Genomic DNA, 25,260 nt, shown 5'->3' with positions numbered 1-25,260 from the left:
ATTAGGTGTAAAAAAGGCCACATGCAGATTCATAACATCTTGTATGCAATAGTATATTTTACTGCTGAATTTCTATGAATAAATATGTAAAAAATTGCTCAAATATACTGTTGGTTTTAAATGTTGCTAGCATGGTATTAGAGGTTTGTTTTGATAGCTGACTATCTAGTTTATCAGCTTTCTTCCTCCAGTTGGCAAAAAACAGAATTGAAAGCAACCTTGGTTATCTTTTTTTCTCACTCATTTAAAGGTAGCTAGCAGGAAGAAGAATAATAATTTAAATAGCCCTAGCAATTTAGAACACTGCAGTATACTACTGTGACTCAATAATAACCATACAAATTACATGCCTTCAAATTCATTCAGTATAAGGTTAAAGTTCAGACTATTTTTTAGTTTATAGAAAGTAGAACATACAAGGCTGTGGTTATTTTCCTTAACTCCCATAAGTCTCCTCATAGTCAAGTCACACTCACCTCAAAGGACATACAGTTGTAGGAGATACAGTAATAATTTATTTCTAGTCTATTAATTTTAAATAGAAACATCTATTACAATGTAAAAATATTACGCTACTGCTCTACTTCCTTTAGTTTTAAGGTATGTTTGATGAAATGTATACATTAATTTAAACCTCTAACAAATTCAAACTTTTAAATATTATTCAAAAATGTTAACTGGGGCTTTATGCTAGTGCCGTCCATTTGCTGTATACAAAAAGAATAGATTTTAAAAAGTAAAATAAAAGGATCACTACTACCTAAGGTTATACAGTAAAAAAAACTGGGTTATCCTCGTGAGAAGAGGTTTTTCTGCTTGCATTATGTCCCACACTTATTTTTCAAAAATTATAAAAAAATACCCAGTAGTCTTTAAAGTATTTGGGGCAACAATTCATTGAAAATGTGATTTTTTAAAAAGATGTTCATACACAAACTTTTACTGACATTTTTATAGAGATGGCAATCCTCTGAAGCACAGCCATGCAAGAACCCCGAAGGGTCCCAAGATTCAAGGTTAAGAGCCTTTGTGTGGTGCTGGCTGCGGCATCTGTCACCAGTGCTGCCCGACTGTTCAGGGAAAGATAATTTCAGAAATCCAAGTGGCTGGGTAAGTGACTCTGTACTTCAATATACTCTTTCTGAAACCTTTTTGCTTATAAAGACCTGCTCTTTGATCAAGCATATTCATTTCCAAATCTGGTATTCAAGTTTCCATGAGAGAACCAAGATGGCATAAGTAAACACCTATACTTGCTGCCTCTCACAACCACATCCAAATTACAACTAAAAGGCAGACCCAACTACCACCCAGAACCGCAGGAAAGCTGGCTGAGTGGAAGTTCCACAACTAGAAAGGTGAAGCAAGCACATTGAGACCAGTAAGAGGTGCGGAGGCACGGAAAGTGCTGGCACGTCGATGTGCTGCTCTTTAATCGGGAGGGAGGTACAAGCTCCCTTTTGCTCTGAACTCCAGTTCTGGGCGAGTCTCTGGGGGACCCAGACACATAGGGTGAGAAACTAGACTGTCTGGCATCAAGACAGGAATGCTAGGGCAGTTTTCTCTCAGAGGTGCTTGCAGCTATCATTGTTCCTGCACCGGTCCGGGGACCTCTCCAGTGCAGGCTGAGTGGCAGCCATTGGTGTTTGCTCTGCCCCGGTGATTCCCAGAGACCCCGCCCCACCCAATTTAAACCCCACCAAAGCAGTGTGCAGAGGCTTTTGCATATGAATGGCCTGTCATTTCTCCGCCTAAAACCTGTAAAACTGAAGCTGGGTAAGAGAGCCCAGAGCTTCCAAAAGAAGGCCCAAGGCCCAGCAGCAGCAGCCTGCCTTGCTTCACAGCTGGGCCTCATCTGGGCACTTCCAAACCCCACACAAAGAGGAGGAATCTGAAGATGTCTCTGTAGCTTCTGCCGGGCAGCCCCAGACAGTGGCTGACCTTGCACCTCCTTGGAGATCCAAGAGCCAGTGTACCCAGTGGTCAGAATAAGACCATACCGGATTACAACTCTTCACATCCATAAGAGACACACTCAAGAGGCAGACTCAGGCCGAAACCGATTTGGTTCAGTGAATAGAGCATCGGCTTGCAGACTGAAAGTCCAATAAAAAGACTAACCAATAGCATACTCATTGCAATAGTATAAAAACAGTGCTTCGTTGCTGCAAAGTAAAACTCTTGCTTAAATTTGTGAGCCAGGACATTTTACAAAGTAAGCTACTACATGAATAGTTTACTTTACTATTTATTCACAGAGCTTCTTGCATTGTATATAGATAAATAATTTAGTTGTTAATCCATGTTACTTTCCTTCCTGTTATCAGAAATTTTACAATGAAGGATCTAAAGATGAAAATTTGCTTTTTTCTAATTAACATACTCTAATAAAATTGACAAATGATTAACCAAAAAAATGACTGACATGAGGCAATATGAAAATGGAAAACTAATTACATAAGCAAGTAGGTAGTTACAAAAAGAAATCTTAGGATTTTGAGAATTCTGCCAGGCTCATAGCACATATGATCATTCTTGGACACCTTTGTTTTTATTTTTCATTATTTTCTTCAAATCTAAAGGGTATTTTGAGAATAAAGGGGATGGAATTTTCCTCCAGAAGAATCCTTTTCAGAGATTAAACCCTTATTCAGAGGTAACATTGCAAATATGTTCTCCCATGCAGTGGACTTTCTTGTTTTTTTGATGGTTTCTTCTGCTGTGCAAAGCTTTTTGTTTTGAAGTAGTCCCATTTGTTTATTTTCTCCTTAATTTCCATTATTCTAGGAACTGTATTGGTAAAGATATTGCTATGACATATGTCTGCTATTTTGCTGCTTATGGATTCTTCTAAGATTTTTATGGCTTTCTGTCTTACGTTTAAATCCTTTATCCATTTTGGGTTTATTTTTGTGTATGGTGTAGTACAATATGTTATTATGAAATTTGAACCTCCTCTCCATCCATTCAGTATCACTTTCACAGAAGAAATGTCAACAGGGATTGATCAGGTTCAAAAAGTTACTGAGTCATATTTCTAGCAGGTAGAACATTATAATAGGTAGGCTATAACTAAGGCTATACTAGGGCATATGTCCTACCTTTAAAAAGCTGGGCTATCTCTGATTGGTACTCACAAATTATTGTATTAGTTACATGCAGAAGGAATGCTTCTAATTTTTGAGATGTAGGTTGTGGTATTCTTGTACGTACTATTCATCTCCCTCTCTCTGGCAACCATCAGTTTGTTTTCTGTATGAGTCTGTTTTGGGTTATTTGGTCATTTGTTTTAGTACTATTTTAGATTCAATATGTAAGTAAAATCATATGGGATTTGTCTTTCTCTGTCTGACTTATTTCACTTAGCAAAATACCTTCTGATCCATCCATACAATGGAAAATGGAAAAAAAAAAATTTAATGGACAAAAAATATTCCATTGTAGATATACATCACATCTTCTTTATCTACTCATTTATCAAAGGTTGCTTCCATATTTTGACTATTGTAAATAATGTTGCAATGAACATAGGAGTGCATATATTTTTTTGGAATAGTGTTTTTGTTTTCTTTGGGTAAATATCCAGAAGTGAAATTACTGGATCTTATGGTAGTTCTATTTTTAATTTTTTTGAGAACCCTCCATACTATTTTTCATAATAGTTGCATCAATTTACATCCCCAACAGTGCACAAGAGTTCTCTTTTCTCCACATCTGCACCATATTTGTTAGTTGTTTTTTGTTGTTGTTGTTTTGTTTTGTTTTTAATAATAACCATTCTGCCAGCTGGGAGGTGATATCTCAGTGTGATTTTGATTTTTTATTTCTCTGATGATCAGTGATGGTGAGCATCTTTTCCTATACTTTTTGGCCACATGAATGAATGTCTTCTTTGAAAAATGTCTATTCAGGTTCTCTGCCCATTTTTTAATCAGACTCTTTAGTTTTTTTAAATCGATTTATATGAGGTTTTAAATATATATGTTTTGGATATTAACACAAAATATTGATTTTATACAGGTATCATTTGCAAATATCTTCTCTCATTCAGTAGGTTGCCTTTTCATGTTGTTTATGGTTTTTTCACTGTGCAATATCTTTTTGGTGTAAAGCTACACCAGTTTAAATGGAAGAAAGTGTAACCTATAGTCTTAAAAAAGAAATCCATTACTGAACTAGATGTTTTACATACATTATTTCTAATCTTTAATAGCGTATAGAGTAGATATTTATGCCATAATTTTTATACCTGAGTACACTGAGGCTATAAGAGATTAAATAACTTGTCTAAAGTTACAAAACTAGCAGTAGTAAAATCATTTATGTAAAAGTAGCTTTCTGGTTCAAAGAAAAAAGCTCAGAAAAATGGGAAATCTTCTCTGTAACCAGAAACAAAAGAACCAAAATGATGAAGATAGCATTATCTCAATTTACACAAAGAGGTTGGAAGGTTGCTTTGATAAAAAAAAATACTCAGAATTCTAAGAACTGAGAAATTCTGAGATTTCATTTTGTAATGTCTAGCAGCAGTCAAGAAATTAATCCCAATAGCTTTTAGCCTGAAAATGCACAATAATTAAAGACTACTTTTACTAGTCTAATACATATATCCCTCGCAAGTTTCTCAGTAAAGAAGAAACATTGTTATATTATATATATAAATTTATATATTATAAATTTAAAAATTATCTGATTCTATAATTTCAAATTATTTTCAACTTTGTGACTAAGGGAACTTGTTATTGCACAGAAGTAAAGGTAAAGAGCATGAAGAAGGACAAAACTGAATATGATCCTGACTTCTTAGCTATATAACCTTGAGCAAGTTACCTAACCTAAGTAACTTTCTTTATAAAATAAGAATATTGATACCTGATTCATAATTATTGTAATGAGTAAATGAGATAATGTGTATAAAGTATTCCACATAATATCTGGTATACAGTAAGGGCTCAATAAATTTGTTAGGGTAATATGCTTTGATGACCTCTATGTTTTATTGGGATATTTTATGTTAAGCAAAAACTTAAAATGTTTTTTATTGACCATACAAGGAAAAGAAAGGTATTAAAATTTCCATTCAAAGTGTCAGAACACTTTTCATTGTCTGGACAATTTACCAAAAACCTTTAACAAAATGTATATTTTACAAGAAAAGATGAACTTTAGTCCTTTGAAATTTACTATATAGTTCTTCTGTACATAATGTGAAAGCACATTAAAATATAAGATAGAGCACAACATTTATAATATATTATTGTTACAGTAATAGAATTATTTCTCCAGACAAGAATCAATTCCATCATTCACCACTGAGGGGAGCTGCAACCTAAAAAAAGGTTTATATAGACTCTCAAGGTTATTTTTAAACTTTCTCACACTTCACACTATTTGTTTAATAAATTTTTAATAAATTTTTAATTAATTTGATAAGCATGCCTGAATTCTCTTTACAAGGAATAAGAAGGCTCATTATATCCATAGAATAAAATGGGAGATCTCTATCTATTGCTTCTCTGCTTTTGTTTCACAGCACTTACTAACATACTACATATTTGTCATGTAACATACACTATATATTTATGTTATCTAACACAGTACATATTTCTCAGACAATAATTTTTATTCTCTCTCTCTCTCTTTCTCTCTCTCACACACACACACAAAGGAATGTAAGTCCCATGAAGACTTTTATTCATGTTTTATATACCATTATACAGTATTTCTAGCTAAACTAAAACAGTGCCAAGCACAAAATACATGCACAGTGAATTAATTGCTACTTAATGAGTAAATAAATGAATACTGGTTCATTTATTTGAAAGGTTAAAAACACATATAATTTCAAGTATAATAGTTCCTTTTGTCCAGTTTACTTTCAATGTTTCATTTACTCAGTCAACTGTGGACTAAAAATATTAAATGGGAAATTCCCGAAATAAACTATTCATAACTTTTATACTGTATGCCCTTCATAGCATGATAAAACCTTGGGCTGTCCCACTCTATCCAGCCAGGGAGTTAATCATCCCTTTGTATAGGCCAGTGGTCAGCAAACTGCAGCTCACAAGCCACATGCGGTTCTTTAGCCCCTGGAGTGTGGCTCTTCCACAAAATACCACATGCAGGCATGCATGTACAGTGTGATTGAAACTTCCTGGCCCACGCGCAGAAGCTGGTTTTCGGCTCTCAAAAGAAATTTCAATCTTTTGCACTGTTGATATTTAGCTCTGTTGATTAATGAGTTTGCCGACCACTGGTATAGGCTATCTACCCATTAGCCATTTAGTAGTCTTCTAGGTTAGCATATTGTAGAGATATTGCAGCATTGCGTTCAAGTAACCCTTTTGTTTATTAATAATGGCCCCAAAGTGTAAAACTAGTAATACTGGAAGATATAACAAAGAGAAGCTATAAGTGCTCCCTTTAACTGAAAAGGTGAAAGTTCTTAACTCTAAGAAAGCAAAAAAACAAAACAAACACAAAAAACACACATTAAAAATGTATGCTAAGATTGAAAAAAATGCATCTTCTATCCATGAAATTGCCTAATTTATAAGTTAAACTTTATCTCGGGTATGTATGTACAGGGTTCCATACTATCTGTAGTTTCAGGCATCCACTGGGGGTCTTAGAATATATCCCTGTAAGAAAGGGGGGATTACTGTAAAGCAAACAGCTACTACGTGAAAAATGCAATGTCTACATACACTGAATTTTGGTTTAAAAGAAAATATCTAAGAGCCATTAATTAATCCTATAGATGAGTACACAGATCTCATGAGAATGACTTGTTTAATATACATTTATAGTAGAATCCATCTTAAATGATCTGAATGTTTTAAATGAAGTAGTAGCCTATTAACCATGTTGACACATGTGGGATTGAAACCAGGATGTTTTATTGACAGCTGGGAAGTATGAGATAATCTATGTAAATTAAGTAGAGGTTGATCAGAAGAACTTCTATACAGTTGATGGATTTTTAGGTAATCTCTCACCCTTTCTCTCTTTTATTAGCATTTATTTGATGTAGTATTTACTCCTACCTGCATGTTTTTTGTTTCTTCAAGGATTTTTTCTTCTTCTGTACAATCTCTTTTCTGGTTTAGGAAAAATCTGCTCTTTTTCAGCAAGATCATCTTAATATGGCCAGGAGAGCTCATGTGTGGATTAATCCACTGATGAGCTCTGTAAATTCTACATCACATCTTCAGACCATTGTTCACAAAGGTGTGATCAATGACCAAATAACCTAAACTAAACCCATAAATTCAGCATTACCCTTCACATTTTTAACCACGTGCAGCAAAAATTTAGCACTCTTTTGGGGCCACTGACCCTGCAACTCCAGCCTCACCGTTTGGCCTAGGCCCATCTACCAACTCCACTACTCTAATAACAGAATGGCACACACTGCTTTTGTAAAGTGGCATCCTTCAGATAATGGGGGGCTGCTCAGATATGCATATCTTTGATAACCTGGCAGTTTCATGAGTGTTTTTAAAGTGAAAACAAATATTTGAACTATTGATTTGCATGATTTTATGGGGTTTTCTGGGTCAAGAGAATAGCAAACCATTTTCAGAGGTCACCTTAGGATGCTTGCAGAAAGAGCTCTAATTCCTCCCTTAAAAATAATAATCTTTAGAGGATTTCTAACAGTTAACTATAATCATTCACTCTTTCAATAAATATCTACTGAGTACCTATTACACAAAAGGCATTATGTAAAAATAAATTTCTTTTTGTGGTATATACAGACATATATAGGACAGAACTTTTCCCCTGTTAAATTTACTTATCCAAGCTGTGGTTCTGTTTAGCATCTCAGATATTTGACCTAGATTTTTCAGAGCACATAAAAAGATTTAATACCCAGATAGGAAAGAAAAAACTATTCTCAAAATTCATTTATTCCTCTCACTATATAGGAGTTGGTCCAGGCAGAAAGAAAATAAGTTCCTGCCCAATCCTGATCTATTTTCTAGATAAGAATACACTATTTTTTCCTTTTGTTTTGTTTTAGGTTTACCAGTAATTATACGACCTCATCCTTTGAGATTAGATAGATCACAAATTGTGATAGTTATTCTAATTTAGAGTATGTAAATTATTATATTCTTTTTTAAGTTAATATATTTTAAATGATTTGGTTATAATGTACATTCATGCTTTTTCCATTGTATTAAGAACACAGCAATTTCAAAATACATCCGAAGTCTGATAACTATATACAATGTAAGTAAATATGATAATGGATGTATTTACTATTTACCTTTCTCTCTTTAACTCTTTTTTTAAAAAAAATAAACATGGTGCTAGTAAAATAGGTCAAATCCCATATAGTCTATAAAAAACACTTGCTATAAAAACAGCTATAAGCCAGTAATAAAATCATAAAAAATTCATCTAATAAATGTTATTTTATTGAATTTGGGTTCCTAGCAAGCATTATTAATTATTGCCATCATTACTGATGGCTGGAAAGCTGCCTCCATCCCACATTGTGATTAATTTTAATTTTCTTCAAATTAGATCTTCAATACCTAGATTTCACTAAGTTTTGCTACCTATTCAAAGATAGGTATACTTTTTTCATACTCAGAGCTGAGAAACTAGATTCCTGCTACAATGACTAATACCTTTCTCAACATGAAAAGCAAATTTATACCATAATTCAATTTTCCATTTTTTAATAAATTAAACTACAGTTGACAAACAATATTATATACAACATTTACATACCTTTCAAAGTGATGACTAATATAAATCTTGTAGCCACCTTAATAATCTTGTAGCACAAAGATTATTAAGATATTATTGACTCTATTTCCTAAGCTGACTTATTTTATAACTGGAAGGGGTACGGTACCTCTTATTCCCCTTCACCTTTTTCACCCACACAATTTAATTTCCTTTTTTTTTAATCTGGCAATAGAAAGTAGCTATTATAAAAAGAAGAAGTGGGAGGGAAAATACTGTTGTGCTAAAAAGTTCAGAATAAGAAACTCACAACAATACTCATATTCCATTTCAGATTTAGAAGCATACAGAAAATACATATAGAGATATGAATTTTTAAAGAAAGATATAAATTAGGGACATATTAATTTATTCCAAAATAGTATATTAGAAAATTCTTTATATTTCATTCTTCATGAACTAGAAAACCAAAAATTTTACTTACATAAAGGTAATTTTCAAAAAGTTTATAAAAATATTTCTATCAACTAAAACAAAGTCACAAACCTAGGAAAAGCTCTCTGAGATCAATATACAAAAAAACTTTATTTTTAGATGAAGAAACTGAGTTTAAAATATAACCTACTGAAGGTCACCAGTTTTGAAGATACAAAATCAGGATTTATACTCAATTCTAACCCAACCAAAAGTTCATGTTTTCTCTATACTATGATATGGGAGAAAGAAAAATGTTTTCTTTTCATATAAGAATATGAGGCTGAGTGTTAAGAGACATTATGCTATTAAAAAGCATAATGATGGCTGAGAATCTCCATAAGTCCAGTGTTTTACCCACTACATAACTCAGAGTTAAGGTCTTTAGAATCATTGGGTGGCATAGTAAAATTTAGCTCTAGTAATAGTTCAAAAAAATTTTTGTTTTCTAAGTTTTATAAACAATATGAATAATAGTTCAAAGTCATCTATATTATGTTTCTTAGATTTTTATAAGTCTAATTCATTAATAAACATTTGTACAGAAGGAATGCTAATATATTTTATTTTCCGTTTTCCCCAAAGATCATTCCCTAGTAACTTTTCTAGTAACTTCAACTATTTGAGTAAGATATTTACAAATGAACAAAATGATCTTTAATATCATTAAAAGGATATCAAATATACTTCCTGACTTGAGAAACACATACCTCCAAAGGAAAAGAATAATTCAAAATATACCCCGTTATCTCATGATCCATTTTATATCTCTTTCAATTTAAATTTTAATATTTCTCTATCGATATTTAAAACACCTTTATAAAATATATAACACAGAATATCATATAGCTTTTTTTTTTTTTACTTCCACCTTCCAGTAGGTTAGTTCATAACCTATTCTTCAGAAACTTAGAACTGATGTGCTTCCTTATCCTAAGAGTAATTGTGTTGTAAACACCTTTTTAAACAAATATAAAGTTGCCATTTTTTACACACTTTACCATTAATTACAACTCAAATTTAATGATTTAATACATTTAATTAACAAACTTTAGATTTGATGTATAACACAACCATGAGCATTGGTTGAAAGAACATACATTGGGGAGAAGCTCCTGATTTGAGAATGAAAGCCAGCTTTTGAAGCTGTAACTAATTTCAAGAAATCTAAGACTGTTTTTAAAACTTCAGATGCTATTTAAAGTATAATGTTCATATCTACCATTACAGAAAAGCCAGAGTGTTGTTAACATGTGTGAGCCTTCAACATGATAATGGCTTGATATCCAGCCATCAGAACTCCACCTGCTATGCTTGGACCTGACCTCCCTCCCAAGCTTCCCAGCTCTTTCAGACTACAAATGGTCTAGTTAGTGCTGGAAAAAGTGTAAAAATACTTTTATCACTGAGATATAAAACAACATCATATAATATGCTGACTTGGGAAGGAAATATATGCTGCAAAACATGTTAAAATATGTTATCAATATATTATAGAACTTTAATGCTGGTCATGACAACAATGACAATAATTATAAAAACTAATATTCATTAAAATTAAGTATTTAATCCTCACAACAATCATCATGGCTAAGAAGTTAAGAAACTAACCAAGATCACAGAGCTTCTAAATGAAAGAGCTAAAGCTTGAAATATCTGACTCCAGAACTCACACTCTTTTCAATTTACCATATTTCCATTCCCTAATCCCTATTCAAATACATTACTGAACACCTACCATACCCACCTGCCAGTCACTTAAATTCCACAATATATAAATTAAAGATTATTAAAGCACCAATCTATAATCCCTCAACCCAAACAAAAAGTAAAGCATGAGCTTTATTTTAAAAAGATTTCAAAGGTCACTCATGATTTCATTCAACAAATGTTTAAATGAAAATTTGCTATGTAAAAAGCACCATGCTAGATACTGAACAGATAAAAAGTTGAGTAAGACATATAGTCTTTCCCTCAAGCCCCCAAAATATATATATAATTCAGTACTGAAGAACATTTTTACTTTTAAATTGCTACTTAATTTTATAAGGCAACATTACTCCTATTACCAAAATGCTAGTGTACTTTAGTAATGTATATACTATAGCAAAAATGTGAAAGACAGACTGTGCCATTAGCTTACATTTTCGATGACAAATGTCCACTCTTTATCTTCAAACTCCTCTGCATGAGGATCCTGTAATAAAAGCAAAATTATGAAGTTGATATACATTTCTCTTTTTTTATTTTATTAATTTTTAGAAAGGAAAGGAGGAGGAAAGAGAGAAAAACACTGAGGTAAGAGAAAGACATCAATCAGTTGCCTCCATATATGCTTCGATCAGGAATTGAACCCATGACCTTCTGGTGCATGGAAAATTGCTACAACTGAGCCACCCCGTCCAGGGCTGATACATATTTCTTTAATGTAACCAATCAAGCAATAAAATGCAGGTTGCCTTGTTTTCAGCTTTACCGACTGTTTAGGCAGAACAGCTTACTCTATTTCTCTAAACTTAAAGCATTATTTTATATTGAGAAATACTCTACTTCACTTATATTGGTGCATATCATCTTCCAGCATTGCATAGATGACAAGATAAAAAGAAACCCGATCAGAGACAGATAACTTATCGAGTAAACTATTAAGAAGCACTTTAGACATTACATGCTTCTATAAAGCCTTACCCTCATTTTTATACATGTAAATATTTTAAATTAAAAGTATCACTTGAGGCAAGGCTTTCTTCTGAGCAGAGGTTATGTAAACATCCGGTATTTCAAAGTATGCAAAGGACTTCATACTCTACATAAATGGGAAACTGGTGTGGCTATTGATATCCTGATCCCCACTTCACTCATTACTCCTGGAAATGCCTCAGAAACTTGAGAAAGAATAATCGATTCTACAACCAAATACAACTTTAAAAAAATGAGGCACATTTTTGCAAGTATTTATTTAATAAATATTTATTAAATACTTATTATATACTAGAGGCCTAATGCACAAAATTTGTGCATGGGAGGGGGTTGTCCCTCAGCCCAGCCTGCACCCTCTCCAATCTGGGATCCCTCTCACAATCCAGGACTGCTGGCACCCCACTGCTCACCTGCCTGCCTTCCTAATTGCCCCTAACCACTTCTGCCTGCCAGCCTGATTGATGTCTAACTGCTCCCCTTCCAGCCTATTTGCCCCCAACTTCCCTCCTCTCTGGCCTGGTCACCCCTAACTGCCCCCAACTGCCCTCCCTTGCAGGTCTGGTGCCTCCCCCAACTGCTCTCCCTTGCAGGCCTGGTGCCTCCCAACTGCCCTCTCCTGCTTGCCTGATTGCCACAACTGCCCTCCCTTGCAGGCCTAGTCTCTCCCAACTGCTCTCCCTTGCTGGCCATCTTGTGTCCACATGGGGGCAGGATCTTTGACCACATGGGGACAGCCATCCTGTGTGTTGGAGAGATGGTCAATCTGCATATTACTCTTTTATTAAGATAGGATAGAGGCCTGGTGCATGGGAGGGGGCCAGCTGGTTTGCCCTGAAGAGTGTCCCAGATCAGGGTAGGGGTTCCCTTGGGGCATGGAGTGGCCTGAGTTAGGGGCCTATGGTGGTTTGCAGGCCAGCCACACCCCTTGGCAACCCAAGCGGAGGCCCTGGTATCTGAATTTATTTATCTTCTACAATTGAAATGTTGTATTGATAGCTGGAGTGGAGCCAAGCCTCCTGCTCGCTCTGTGTTGGCAGTCATTTCTGTTGGGATTTATGTATCTTCTAAAACTGAAACTTTGTAGCCTGGAGTGAAGGCCTGAGCCGGCCAAGGCTGTAGAAACGTGGCTCCCTCCATTGCCGGGGCAACCCTAGTCTCTTGCTCTTTCAGCTCTATAGCTGCCGCCATTTCTGTTGGGATTTACCTTCTATAATTGAAACTTTGTACCCTTGAGTGGAGGCCTGGGCCTGCCAGGGTGTGTGAAAAGCTTGGCTTCCTCCATTGCTGGGAAAACTCAAGCATCCCTCCTGCTCTCTGTGGCCACAGCCATTTTGTTTGGGTTAATTTACATACTTGCTCCTGATTGGCTGGTGGGTGTGACTGAGTGATGGTTAATTTGCATATTGTTCTTTTATTAGATGGGATAAGGGAGTGTAGAGGTGTTAGAAGGATTCAAACATAGTTGTCTTTGCTTTCTAAGGAAAAAAACAACAACAAACTAATCAAAATAAATATGTACTGAATGAAATACATGGTTTCACCGAACAGTGGAAAAACAACACATCACTTTTTACAGAAATGGACATGAAAACTTTTATGAAGAGAAAGCATGTGAGCCAGGAGGGATGGTTTAAGACTTCTACAGATATTAGAATAAGTAAAAGCAAAAGGCAACAGAGTATAAGACATAAAAAAAAAAGTAGTGGGGTCGCATCATTAAGTATAATATAATTAAATTATTCAAGTTCACTTCCATTTGTTTTTTTTTTGTTTTTTTAAATAAGTTTTTATTATTCATATTATTACAAATGTTCCTTTTTTCCCCCCCACCATTGCTCTCCTCCACCAGGTTCCCACCCCACCCTCTGCCCTTTCCCCACTCCCCGTTGTCCTCATCTATAGGTGCACAGTTTATGTTCAGTCTCTTCCCATGCCCCCATCTCCCCTTTTCCCCAAGAATCATCAGTTCACTCCCCTTCCATACCTCTGATTCTATTATATTCAACAGTTACTATTGTTCATCAGATTTTTTTTTAATTTCCTTGGTTTTTAGATTCACTTGTTGATAGTTACGTATTTGTTGTTCATAATTTTTATCTTTGTTTACTTTCTCTTCTGAAAGAACCCCCTTCAGCAATTCATATAATTCTGGTTTGGTGTTGATGAACTCCTTTAGCTTTTCTTTATTAGTGAAGCTCTTTATCTGACCTTCGATTCTGAGTGATAGCTTTGCTGGATAGATTATCTTTGGCTGTAGGTTCTTACTATTCATCACCTTGAATATTTCTTGCCATTCCCTTCTGGCCTGCATGGTTTCTGTTGAGAAGTCAGCTGACAATCGTATAGGTGCTCCTTTATAGGTAACTACCTTCTTTGCTCTTGCTTCTTTTAATATTCTCTCTTTGTCTTTTGCTCTTGGAATTTTAAGTATGATGTGTCTTGGTGTGGTCTTTTATGGATTCCTTTTGTTTGGAGTTCTGTGCGCTTCCTGGACTTGTAAGTCTAATTCTTTCACCAGGTGGGGGAAGTTTTCTGTCACTATTTCTTTCAGTATGTTTTCCATATCTTGCTCTCTTATCTTCTGGGACCCCCATAATTCTGATGTTGGTTCGCTTGAAATTGTCCCAGAGGTTTCTTACATTATCTTCAATTTTCTGGATTCTCTTGCCTTCTAGTTTCTGTGGAGGAGTGTCTTCTGGCTCTTTATGTTCCAAATCTTTGACTTGATTCTTGCGATCTTCCCTTCTGTTTTTAGGACTCTTTAAAATATTTTTTTATTTCAGACAATGTATTCTTTATTTCTTGTTGATCCTTTATCATTTCTTGATGACTCCTTATTAACTCTAGTTGATCTCTTTTCATATCCTCATAGGTCTTATCCATCTTTTCTAGGAAACTCTTGAAAAACCTTATAAGCGTAGATTTGAACTCTATATCCAGACGCTTTTTGTCCTCCATTTCTTTCGTTTGTAATCTATTTCGTTGTCACATTTCGCAGTTACAGATGGAACGGGGTTTCAGGGTGGAGCCTGCAGCTTTGGCTTCCGTCAGCCCCGCCCTATGTGGGTCCTTCAGTGCTCGCTGCTGGCGCCTCTGAGAGAAAGGTGCCCTCGATTTTCGCCTGCTGCCAAACAGTCTATGCTCTCCCACAATGAGCCTGGTATTGGGGTTCAGTTCAGTTGGAAGTGGAGTTGGAGGTGGCGTTCAGAGCAGTCTGGAGCCCCTGTCTCCTTCCCGTCAGGGAGATCCCGCGGCACAGCCGACCGTCCCTTCTCTGCGCGCAGTGTGCGCGCCGCCGCCGGGACCTCCTTTCGCCACTTCCCTGGGGTTCCACCTTACAGCCCGGCTCCCTATGGCTGAGCCTGAGTCCCCGGGGTCTGGCCTAGAACTGGGGTTCAGAGCAGTCGGGGGCCCAGCACAGTCGGAGTTTTATCTCCTTTCCGCTGGGGAACGCCCGCCAGGCACTCGGCCTCCCTCCTCTCAGGTCCGTCCTCTCCGCGCGCCGCGTCTCCGTACCTTGGGCTTTTCCAGCTCCTCCGCGCCTCCTTCTGGTTTTCTCCTTGCTTCTCGCTGTAGAATTTCCAGTCAGTCAACCTTCCTGTAGTTCTGGGCAATGTCCGTTTTATATTTTAGTTGTTTTTTATTGAAATTGTTGTGTGTGGCTGGGGCTAGGTGTTCACCTGGGCACAGCCATCTTGGATCCTCTCAATAAAAATCTCACTTCCATTTGTTAGAGAAGGGGGAGGGATGAAAATATTGAGAGTGAGACAATATTCAAATAGAGTAGGCTTTTGGCTCAACATTCCAACCTAAGAGAAAGGAAGTGCACACAGATAGAGAATGAGCTCTGCTATTCCCCTTCTGGGTCTCAGGTCCCACATGCTGCTCCTGAGGAAGCATCTTTTTTCATGTCTGATTCCATTTTAGACTATTATTAATCTTCTGTTTCTATTGTCACAGTCTAATTTGAGTCCTTATCATGGTGGCTGAACAGAAGCAACTGCAGCATTCTCAGTCTATCTGTCCTCCAATCAATCTTGTACATATGGATTCTCCCTAAGCACAATTCTAACCATATTAGTACCAACTCAAATTTCTTTAATGACTCCTATATACCAAGGGATAAATTCAAAACTTCTTAGCTTTACTTCTTTATTTGTGTTTACTTTTTTTTTTCCACTGCAATAGCACAGTAGCGACTGATTCTAAGCTGTATTAAAGCAACTATTTCTATTAGTAAATTCACGAAAATAGGATAAAAACCTTTCAGAAAGGAGTTTCTTTGGTGGTAATGGGCAGGGAGAGGTAGAAAAGGCTAAAAGGAAAAGAAAGGTAGAGAACTCTATTTGATATTTGTTTGCCCAAACTGGCCTTGCCCATGAACTAGGTTTATGGATAGAGAATCTACATTAATAAAAGAGTAGGATGCAAACTGACCATACCTTTGTGACACCCACAGCCAATCAGGAGTGAGTATGCAAATTAACCCAATAATGATGACAGGTTAATTTGCATACACAGGGCCAAGCGGCTGGGGGCAGGGTGTTCCACCCCAGCCTAGCCACTCCGGGCCTCTGGGCAGTGTGGGAAGGCAGAAAGGCGGCTCCAGCCAGAGCTAAGTTGGTGCCAGCAGCCACGGGAAGGAAGGCCTGTTCTTGCATGAATCTTTGTGCATCGAGCCTCTAGTACACATGTGTCAAACACAAGGCCCGCGGGCCAAATCCGTCCCGCCAGGCCTTGCAATGTGGCCCGCACCACGCTGTCATCACTGCACTCCGCTGCGTTTCCATCACAATGACAGTTTATGACTGTTCAGTAAACCATTCGGCCCGCGATTTAGGCTGGATTTTAGATTTTGGCCCCTTCTCTGATTGAGTTCGACACCCCTACTCTAGTACTATAATAAAACATTAAAAAGCTTTTCCATGGGGAATTTAAGGCACCATCAGTGCTACTCTAGAGACTTAAGTAATAAAGCAGGACACAATGCTCGGGAAAGAGGCATTTTACCATCCACCCTGCTTGCCCTCCCCCCTCATTTTGTTGAGAAGTGCAGCCTAGCTGCATCATAGCTAGTACATGGTTTTAATGCTATTAGTTATTCACTTGGGACCCTACATCTTTTAGATCTCAGTTTTGTATTCCTGCATGAGATAACATTCAACCGAGCCACACTGGTGATGACTCAAGTATTATTTTTAAACACCAATGATGTACTACCCCTAAAAGAATAATTTCAAGGGACACCTCTGATATGGCAAAGTGAGCAAAGACATGTAAAATAGCAAGAGTAATGTTCATTTTCAAGACACTTCAAAATGGCATCTATACTAATAAAAGGGTAATATGCAAATGGTCGAGATGGCCTCACGCATAACGACCGATCAGCAGACTGCTATGCAGCAGGCATGGGTAGGCAGGGACTTGCAGTATCGGGAAATTGTGTCACACAGTCACAATCCATCATCAGGAGGCCTGGGGCCTGGCAGAGGCCTCCACGCAGCTCTGCCAGGTCCGCAGGACACCGTAAGCCCAGCCCAGGAGCAGGGCTCGGCAGAGGCCCCCACACACCTACACCGGGGGTCTGGGGAACCTCTATGCAGCCCAGCCTGGGGGTGGGGCCCAGTGGAGGCCTCCACATGCCTGCACTAGGGGTCTGGTGGCCTCTGCACAGCCCAGTCTGGAGGCCTTGCTGTGCAGAGGCCTGGGGGAGGGGGGTCCCATGGCTCCAAGCGGCGCAGAGGCGGGACTCACAGCTCCGGCCTACCTCTTTGAGGCAAAATATCAAGCCCGGATGGGTGGGCAGGGCCTACCTCTTTGGGGCAATGGATCATGGGGCTCCCGCACTGTGATAGAGCACAGGCCAGGTGGGAGACCCCCCACCCCGAATGCATGAATTTCATGCAGCAGGCCACTAGTGTATAATAATAAAAGGGTAATATGCTAATTTGACCAGATATCCTTCTGGACAAAGCCAGTGCTAAAAGGAAGCCTGGGTCTCAGGTGCCTGCGAGTGGCCGGAGTAAAGCCCAGGTCCTAGATGCCAGAGGGAAGCCAGGGCCGGCACCCAGGTGAAGGAAGGCCTACTCTTGCATGGATTTTGTGTGGTGGCCTTTAGCATCTACATAAATGTTATTCACTAGACAAAAACATTTGTAATGAAGACTGCTTTCAGCTTGAATCAATTAAGTCTTCTTTGTGTCCTATTCTCCATCCTCTAGAGCAGTGGTGGCCAACCAGTGATCCGTGGATCACTGGTGGTCTGTGAAATCCAAAAAGTTGGCAACCGCTAGTTTAAGGAACCCGGACCACTGGTGGTCCTTGAGGTCTGAATGGTTGGTGACTGCTGCTCTAGAGCAGTGGTTTTTCAACTGGTGTGCTACAAGAACTTTTAAATCATGCAATACATGACTATTTAGGTGGGGTATTGACTGACCTCTTTTCCTTAGATTGTTGTCAAATAAAAATATGACAACAGCCAACACAACAATAGCTACCCGGTATGAATAAATTGAAATTATACTTTTCTTTTCCAGATCTGCAAAATCTATTTTTTGGTGTGCTTCAGAATTTTAGTAATTAACTTATGTGTGCCATGAGATGAAAAGGGATGAAAATCACTGCTCGGTCTCCTCTCATACCACTGCAGTAAAGAGAAAAATTAAAAATGGCTTAAAGGGCTTTTTTTCCTTCCCAAAACTCTAAAAGCCTTGTTATTCATTTACTAGCATCAGATATTTTGAAATTCAAATTTCAAAAACAAGCATGCAACATGAAGAAATTAATTTCTAGTTGAATTATAGAAAAATGAAACATTGATAAGTTCTTTAAAATGCACCTTGACTATGAGCACACCTCTGTGCCTACTATACTTCCAACAAAGAGGGTTTAAAGTAGTCTTTTCCTATTTACAAGTTTCAAGATTAAGGGAATTGTGAAACTTTATTAAAGTAAAATTTAAAAGGGAGAAAATATGAAAGTTTTTCACTCGAATATTTTCAATGATGTTCAAAAAATAAGACCCAAAAATTATCATGAAAAAATGAAAAGTTTTTTTGCTTGATTTACTTTTCTCTATTATAATTCTGGTGGGATGGGGGAGTCAGGAAGATAAAAATGTTGACTGAAATATTTCTTAAACATTCTAAATTATCACAAGGTTGCCTTAGCACAAGTGATACAGTAAATGAGGCAGAAAGAGGTATTTGGGTGTGTGTTTTATTTTCCTACACACTATAACACTCTAAGTCATAAAAGTTCAGTGATGAGGATATGCTGAACATTCTCATCAGTACTTAAAAACAACACTTATCTCCTAATCCTCCAAGTGACAAATTTCAACAGCCACTTTCAACTCAGAATCACTCAGTGTATATACTTTTCCCAAACACATGGCTGTCAGCTATTTATCAGCTCTATTCTAACCGCTCTTCACTATCATCCTCTTAAAAAAAAAAAAAAAAAAAAAGTTGTATAGCTCTGTCCATTCACTTTACCAATATAAACAAAACTGAATCAAAACACTCAAGAGATTACTTAAAATTCTTCAAGATCTTGCTGTTATTGTAATCTATAGTCACAGTCTTTTGATTATAGAATAGGCAGTACAACGTAGAATACAGAACAGGACTAGCCCTGGTCAGCATTGTGCAGTGACTATAGCATCAGCTCACACATGGGTGGGTCTCTGGCTTGACCCCCAGTCAGGGGCATGTACCTGGGTTGTAGATTCCATCCCCACTCCCCAACTGGGGTGCATTCAAGAGGCAACCGATCAATGTATCTCTCACATTGACTTTTCTCTTTCTCTCTCCCTCCCTCCTTTCCTTACACCCTTCTGTTCTCTTTAAAAAATCAATGCAAAAAATATCCTTGGGAGAGGGAGGAGAAGGAGGAGAGGGCAGAGGGGAGGAGGGCTAAATCATAGTGTAATTGAGCAAGATACCTTCATTTCTAATCTCAATACAACAAGAATAATCATAGAACCTTAGGGTTGTTATGAGAATTTAATGAAATACTCCAAAGGTCTCATAGTTAACTTCTAATCTTATTGTTTATTCCAGTAGAAAAAATATGGATTACAGGGGTTTAATAACAGGCTTTTAGGACAGCTGGCTAAAAGGCAATAGGATAGTCCTGGTCATTCCTGGAAAAAAGCAAGAGTAGCTACTGTCTCACCCCTTATTTCTCCCTAGGCAAACCAAGTATGGTGTGTGTGTGTGTGTGTGTGTGTGTGTGTGTGTGTATGTATATGTATATATATATGTGACAAGCATAATCAAGTTATGTTTTAAAGCCAATAATAGTAATATCAAAACTATAAAATACACATAAAATATTAAAAATGCTTTGTAAAATAGAAGAAATGAAACAGATCATTTAAAAGTAGTATTCCATTCATGGTTTAGTACATTAATATTCATCAATGTTTTTCTCTGTCTTTCCCTCTCTCTTCCACTCTCTCTAAAAATCAATGGAAAAATATCCTCGGGTAGGGATTAAAAAAATAAAAGGAGAAATATAGCATTCGTTTTCTAATTTCATCATTTTCAAAAAGGTTGTCTTTTTTCTTTTTTTTTGGAATAGATAAGGAGTTGGTTAGGAAAGTACTAAATATGTTAGTACTTTATCACCATATGTGTGAGAAATACATTATAATATTTCCAGAAATATGTAAGACTTTCAAAAAAAAACATGCATATAAAATAAGCTGGTAAGTATATGTACACTTATATTTTTGGATTTATACTTTGAATTTACACTAGAATTTTACTTTTAAGCTATAATATTTATAAATATTAATATCAAGCCCAGCAGGTGTAGCTCAGTGGTTGAATATCAACCCAGGGAGCAAGAGGCTGCCAGCTCAATTCCTGGTCAGGCACATGACCAGGTTATGGGCTCGATCCCCATCAGAGGGCATGCAGAAAGCAGCCAATGGATGATGTTTCTCTCTCTCTATTGAGGTTTCTCTCTATCCTTCTCCCTTCCTCTCTCTATATACATACTCTAGGAATAATTATAAAAGTATTTATTAAAATATGTTTACAAAATTGACCTATCAGCTGTTAAAGTATATATATATATTTGGGGGGGGGGGGGCCTTCCATGTATTTATCAAATGCTCATTTTAAAACATATCTTAGTATTAGCCAAACGTGACTAACAAAATGAGGCTCCGAACTAAGAATTCCACAAACCTCAACTTTCTTAAAGGAAAAGCACTTTAAATTTTTCCCATGGACAGAACATAGGAAGTAGTAAAAGAATTATCTTAATTATAACAAGTTCAAAAGGACTAGCAAATTATTCTGACTTTATAGACCATGAAATACCCTGATACTCTTGCATTGTTAATAAACTGCTATGTCCCTAAAAATAATGCACATTAAAGTACCAGGTTGGACCCAAATGTATAGAACAATTAATAGTAAAATATTCTCTCATTTAGAACCGTGATTCTATAATAAATTCTTTAATTTATAAAAATGAAACTTACCTTAAAAAGTGTCACAGTGATTTCAATGTTTTCAGGAACAGGCCATACTACAACACCACGGTATGGATTTTTTATTCCAGGTTGCCAGCTATGTGCCTACCAGAATAAAATAATGGCTTCAATAAGAAGTACAGGAAATGCAATGTTAATAATTTAGAAAAATATATTGACCTTACTTAACTATCCGTTACATCTGTAGTCTCCCTGAAATAACTGGTCAAATAAAACTTTTCAAGCTTTAAACCTGGGACATGACAATTATATCACATGATAGCTACCAATGACATCTATAAACAAACCTTCACACTACTGCTCCCAAAGATGCAAAATAGAGGGCTGAGGACACTAGGTTATCTTCTCAGCATCACTTTTGTTGGGTTGCATCCTCTGTGGCAATAATGGGGGGAAGGGGGAGAACACACTCAATGCTGCATGAGAGTCTACCAGCTCTAGACTCCACCATTCCCAATGACAGACCAATGCTGTGGCAATCAATGCCCTCCAACAGTCTGATGGAGGATGCCAGATTTTCATTTTGGAAAACTGTCTCTGAACAAAAACCCACACAAGGCTGTAGTTAATGAAGCTAGTTTTCTAATCACAGCATTCAATCACCCGGGTTGTACATGCATTTGTAGATCTTTCACTTCTACCTCTGCTAAGAGATGAAGATGCGATTTCAGGTGAGGGTAAAGGTAATGAGAAAACCCCTCTATGCCAAAAACTACTCTCCACTTGTAGCCATTCTTGAAGATGACAAAGTTTTTAAATGTTGACACTGTTTGTCCCCATCCCAGTCCAGGAGCCTCAGACACACAAAGGAATAGCTGGTCAACACACAGACCCTTTCCTTGCTGCTTGATCTCTGTAACACTGCCAAAGTCTGTGACAATTGTGATGGTGGGGAGATTGCTTCAAAATTGGGAACCATTGTGACGTTTTGGAAACGTGTTCTCATTGGAAACCTCCTATATACTGCCTGTAAATTATCCTCAAGAATCTCCCCTGACCTTCCTCTGATTTTTGCTGTGGGAATTACACTCCATGCTCTCACAGTATGAGGGGCTCCCTTTAGATTCTCCCAGTACTTGGTCGCTATTCTTCAGTGCTGGCAGTAACAACACATTGGCTGCTGGGCATTAGCTGGTGCAGCAGTGTGAAGCTGTTGCCCTCTGAATTTTTCTCACATAAAGTGACATTGGCTACAACTAAATCTCTTCTTCACTGGGATAAATGGAAGACTCCAAACTCCCCTGAAGGTGTGAGGTGGGAATTTATTACCTCAGAGATACTCATTTTAATGCAGGCACTTCCTGGTTTGCAACCTTCCACTGTGATAGAGGGTAGTACAGGCTGTCCTTGTGTAAACAGGAATCGTATCTAAGAGTTGGGCAGCAGCAGCTTTTGGCATGTCCAGGAACTCTTACTCGGGCTAGAATTTGCACAGAATCTAAGGTGAAAACCTACAAACCAGGTCACAGGTTCGATTCCCAGTCAGGGCACATGCCCAAGTTGCAGGCCCAATTCCAAAGGGGGAAATGCAGTGCAAGAGGTACAATAAATGATTCTCTCTCATCACTGATATTTCTATCTCTCTTTTCCTCTCCTTTCCTCTCTGAAATCAATAAAAAATACATTTTTTTAAGTGAATGACTTTATCTGGCTTCTGTGGTTTTTCAAATTATTTTGGCAGCTGAACCCTGTTTGTTGTAAAAATATTTTTGGAACTCTAATGTGTGAAATAAGTTGTATTTTATTGGCTTAAATTTATTTTAAGGTTAAACTTACAGGATTTCCTTAATAATATATCAGGCAGTGAAAATGCAAATTAACAATTTGGTGGGTTGCAAGGTAGAAAAATTAGGTATTGAATGAGTATACATGTTGCTATATTATAGCATAAGAATATTTTTAAATGAAAAAGAAAAGAAAAAGTAATTGCCTGCTTTGCATTTAAGTTTATTTCCCATTAGACTGTCAATGTTTATTTGGGACAAGTAAAAAAACAAACAAACAAACAAACAAATAAATAAATAAATAAAATAAAGAATGCAATTTTTGCAGTTAATATTTCTAATGGGTGTAATTTTAAAGATTTTTTTTTTCCTTGTAAATCTTGGTTATCAAGGTTCCCTAAGAAATCCCCCCAAATTTGGGATTTACCACGACAGTTCTTTTTTTGTGGTGGCATTTCCAGCCAAAGCTGATGGAAGATTGGTATGCCAAGACATCTCAACTGTGTTCATCTCTATGGCCTGCAAGACTATCCATGGAAATGCCATGAATGTGATAATAAAAGCTGACAGTTTATAAAGAACTTTCTATATGTCAATCTATGTTTGGAATTTACTTCTGTTTAACTCATTTAACCTGCTTAAGAAGCCTATGAAGTATAGTTACCATTCATTCATTCACTCCACTCATTTACTCGGTTGATACTATCTGCCAAGCACTGTCTAGGCACTTGGAGTAGGTAAAAACAAAATACAATCTGCCTTAGTAGAGTTTACAGTATAATAGGAGGAGACACACAAAATAATTAAGTATTGTAAAATATATATTGATAGTATGTTAGGTGGAGGTAAGTGCTATGGAGAAAAATAGAAATATAGAAGAAGAGTAGAGGGGGGCAAAAGAAAGTAACAATTTTCAATAGGGTAGTCAGAGAAAGTGTCATTGAGAAGGTAACAGTTAAGAAAAGGCCTTAAGAAGGTGAAAGAATCAGATATATAAATACATGAGAAGAGCTTTCCAAGGATATGGTATAGCAACTGGAAAGGTGCTGAGGCAGTTAGATCACAAGGAGGCCAATGTGGCTGGAGCAGAGTCATCAAAAAGAGGAGGAGTAGGAGACAAGGCCAGAGAAATAATAAGGGTCCAACCATAATAAGATCTGGGAGGCCATTGCAAAGAGTTTGGCTTGTAATTTGAGGGAGACAGGAAGCTACTAGGGTTTTAAGCAGAAAAATGATAACTTAAATTATATTTTAACAGATTCATTCCAGCTAATGTAAGAATAGGCTCCAGACATGAGAGGAAAACAAGAAGTAAGAAGCTACTGCAATAAACCAGGGGAAAGCTGATAGTGACTTGGCTCGGAATGGTAGAAAGATGGTACAAAATGTCTAGCTAGAATATGAAAATATTTTTATATTTTCAAAACAGAATCAATAAGATCTGCTATCTGATTAGATGAGAGAAAAAGTAGACATGGCAATTCTAAGGTCTTTACCTTTGAGCAAGTAGAAGAAAGGAATGGCTATTAATAACCAAGCAAGACTGCAAGAAGAGCAGGTTTAGGAAGTAAAATAGAGAACTCAGTTTTACACACATTAAATCTGAGGTGCCTAGGAGATATTCAAGTACAGATGTTCAAACAGACTGTTAAATATACCTTGTTTCCTCAAAAATAAGACAGTGTCTTATATTAATTTTTGCTCCCAAACATGCGCTAGGTCTTATTTTCAGGGATGTCTTATTTTTCCATGAAGAAGAATATGGAACACATTTATTGTTAAATGAAAATAAAGGAAATTTATTACCTGTATATGGTACGGTAGTACGGTAGTTGTCAACACAAACCAGACAAACTGTGAATCCTACAGTATCAAGAATTTACTCATTTATTCAATGACAATCATGTCATCTTCTGGAACATCATCATAACAATCCAATTCCTGAATTTCCTGGTGAATTTCTTGTGACTCCATTTCTTTCAGAATGAGTGAACCAAATCTCTCATGTTTAGCCTAGGGGGGGCCTTATTTTCGGGGGGATGCCTTACATTTCACTCAGAAGGAAACCTGTAAGTAGGTCTTATTTTCGGAGGATGTCTTATTTTCGGGGAAACACGGTATGTCTCTGGGATTATAAACTGGGGA

The 25,260-nt window shown here is 37.0% G+C and overlaps 1 protein-coding gene across 17 annotated transcripts in view; it reads right to left on the bottom strand.

The window, feature by feature from the left end:
• Positions 1–25,260, bottom strand: part of EHBP1 (EH domain binding protein 1) — a 263,931-nt gene that overhangs the window by 208,672 nt on the left and 29,999 nt on the right. For all 17 annotated transcript variants that reach the window (XM_036435472.2, XM_036435473.2, XM_036435477.2 and 14 more), the window contains exons 4-5: positions 21,380–21,475; positions 11,324–11,377 (exon numbers count right to left, since the gene is read on the bottom strand). In XM_036435472.2, coding sequence (XP_036291365.1) covers positions 11,324–11,377; positions 21,380–21,475 — 150 coding nt within the window. The remainder of the gene's footprint in view (positions 1–11,323; positions 11,378–21,379; positions 21,476–25,260) is intronic.

This window comes from Pipistrellus kuhlii, unplaced genomic scaffold (assembly GCF_014108245.1).
Source record: "Pipistrellus kuhlii isolate mPipKuh1 unplaced genomic scaffold, mPipKuh1.p scaffold_m20_p_13, whole genome shotgun sequence".
Lineage (NCBI taxonomy): Eukaryota > Metazoa > Chordata > Mammalia > Chiroptera > Vespertilionidae > Pipistrellus > Pipistrellus kuhlii.
The sequence above is the reverse complement of the archived record's forward strand: the minus strand, read 5'-3'. Positions and strand labels throughout refer to the sequence as shown.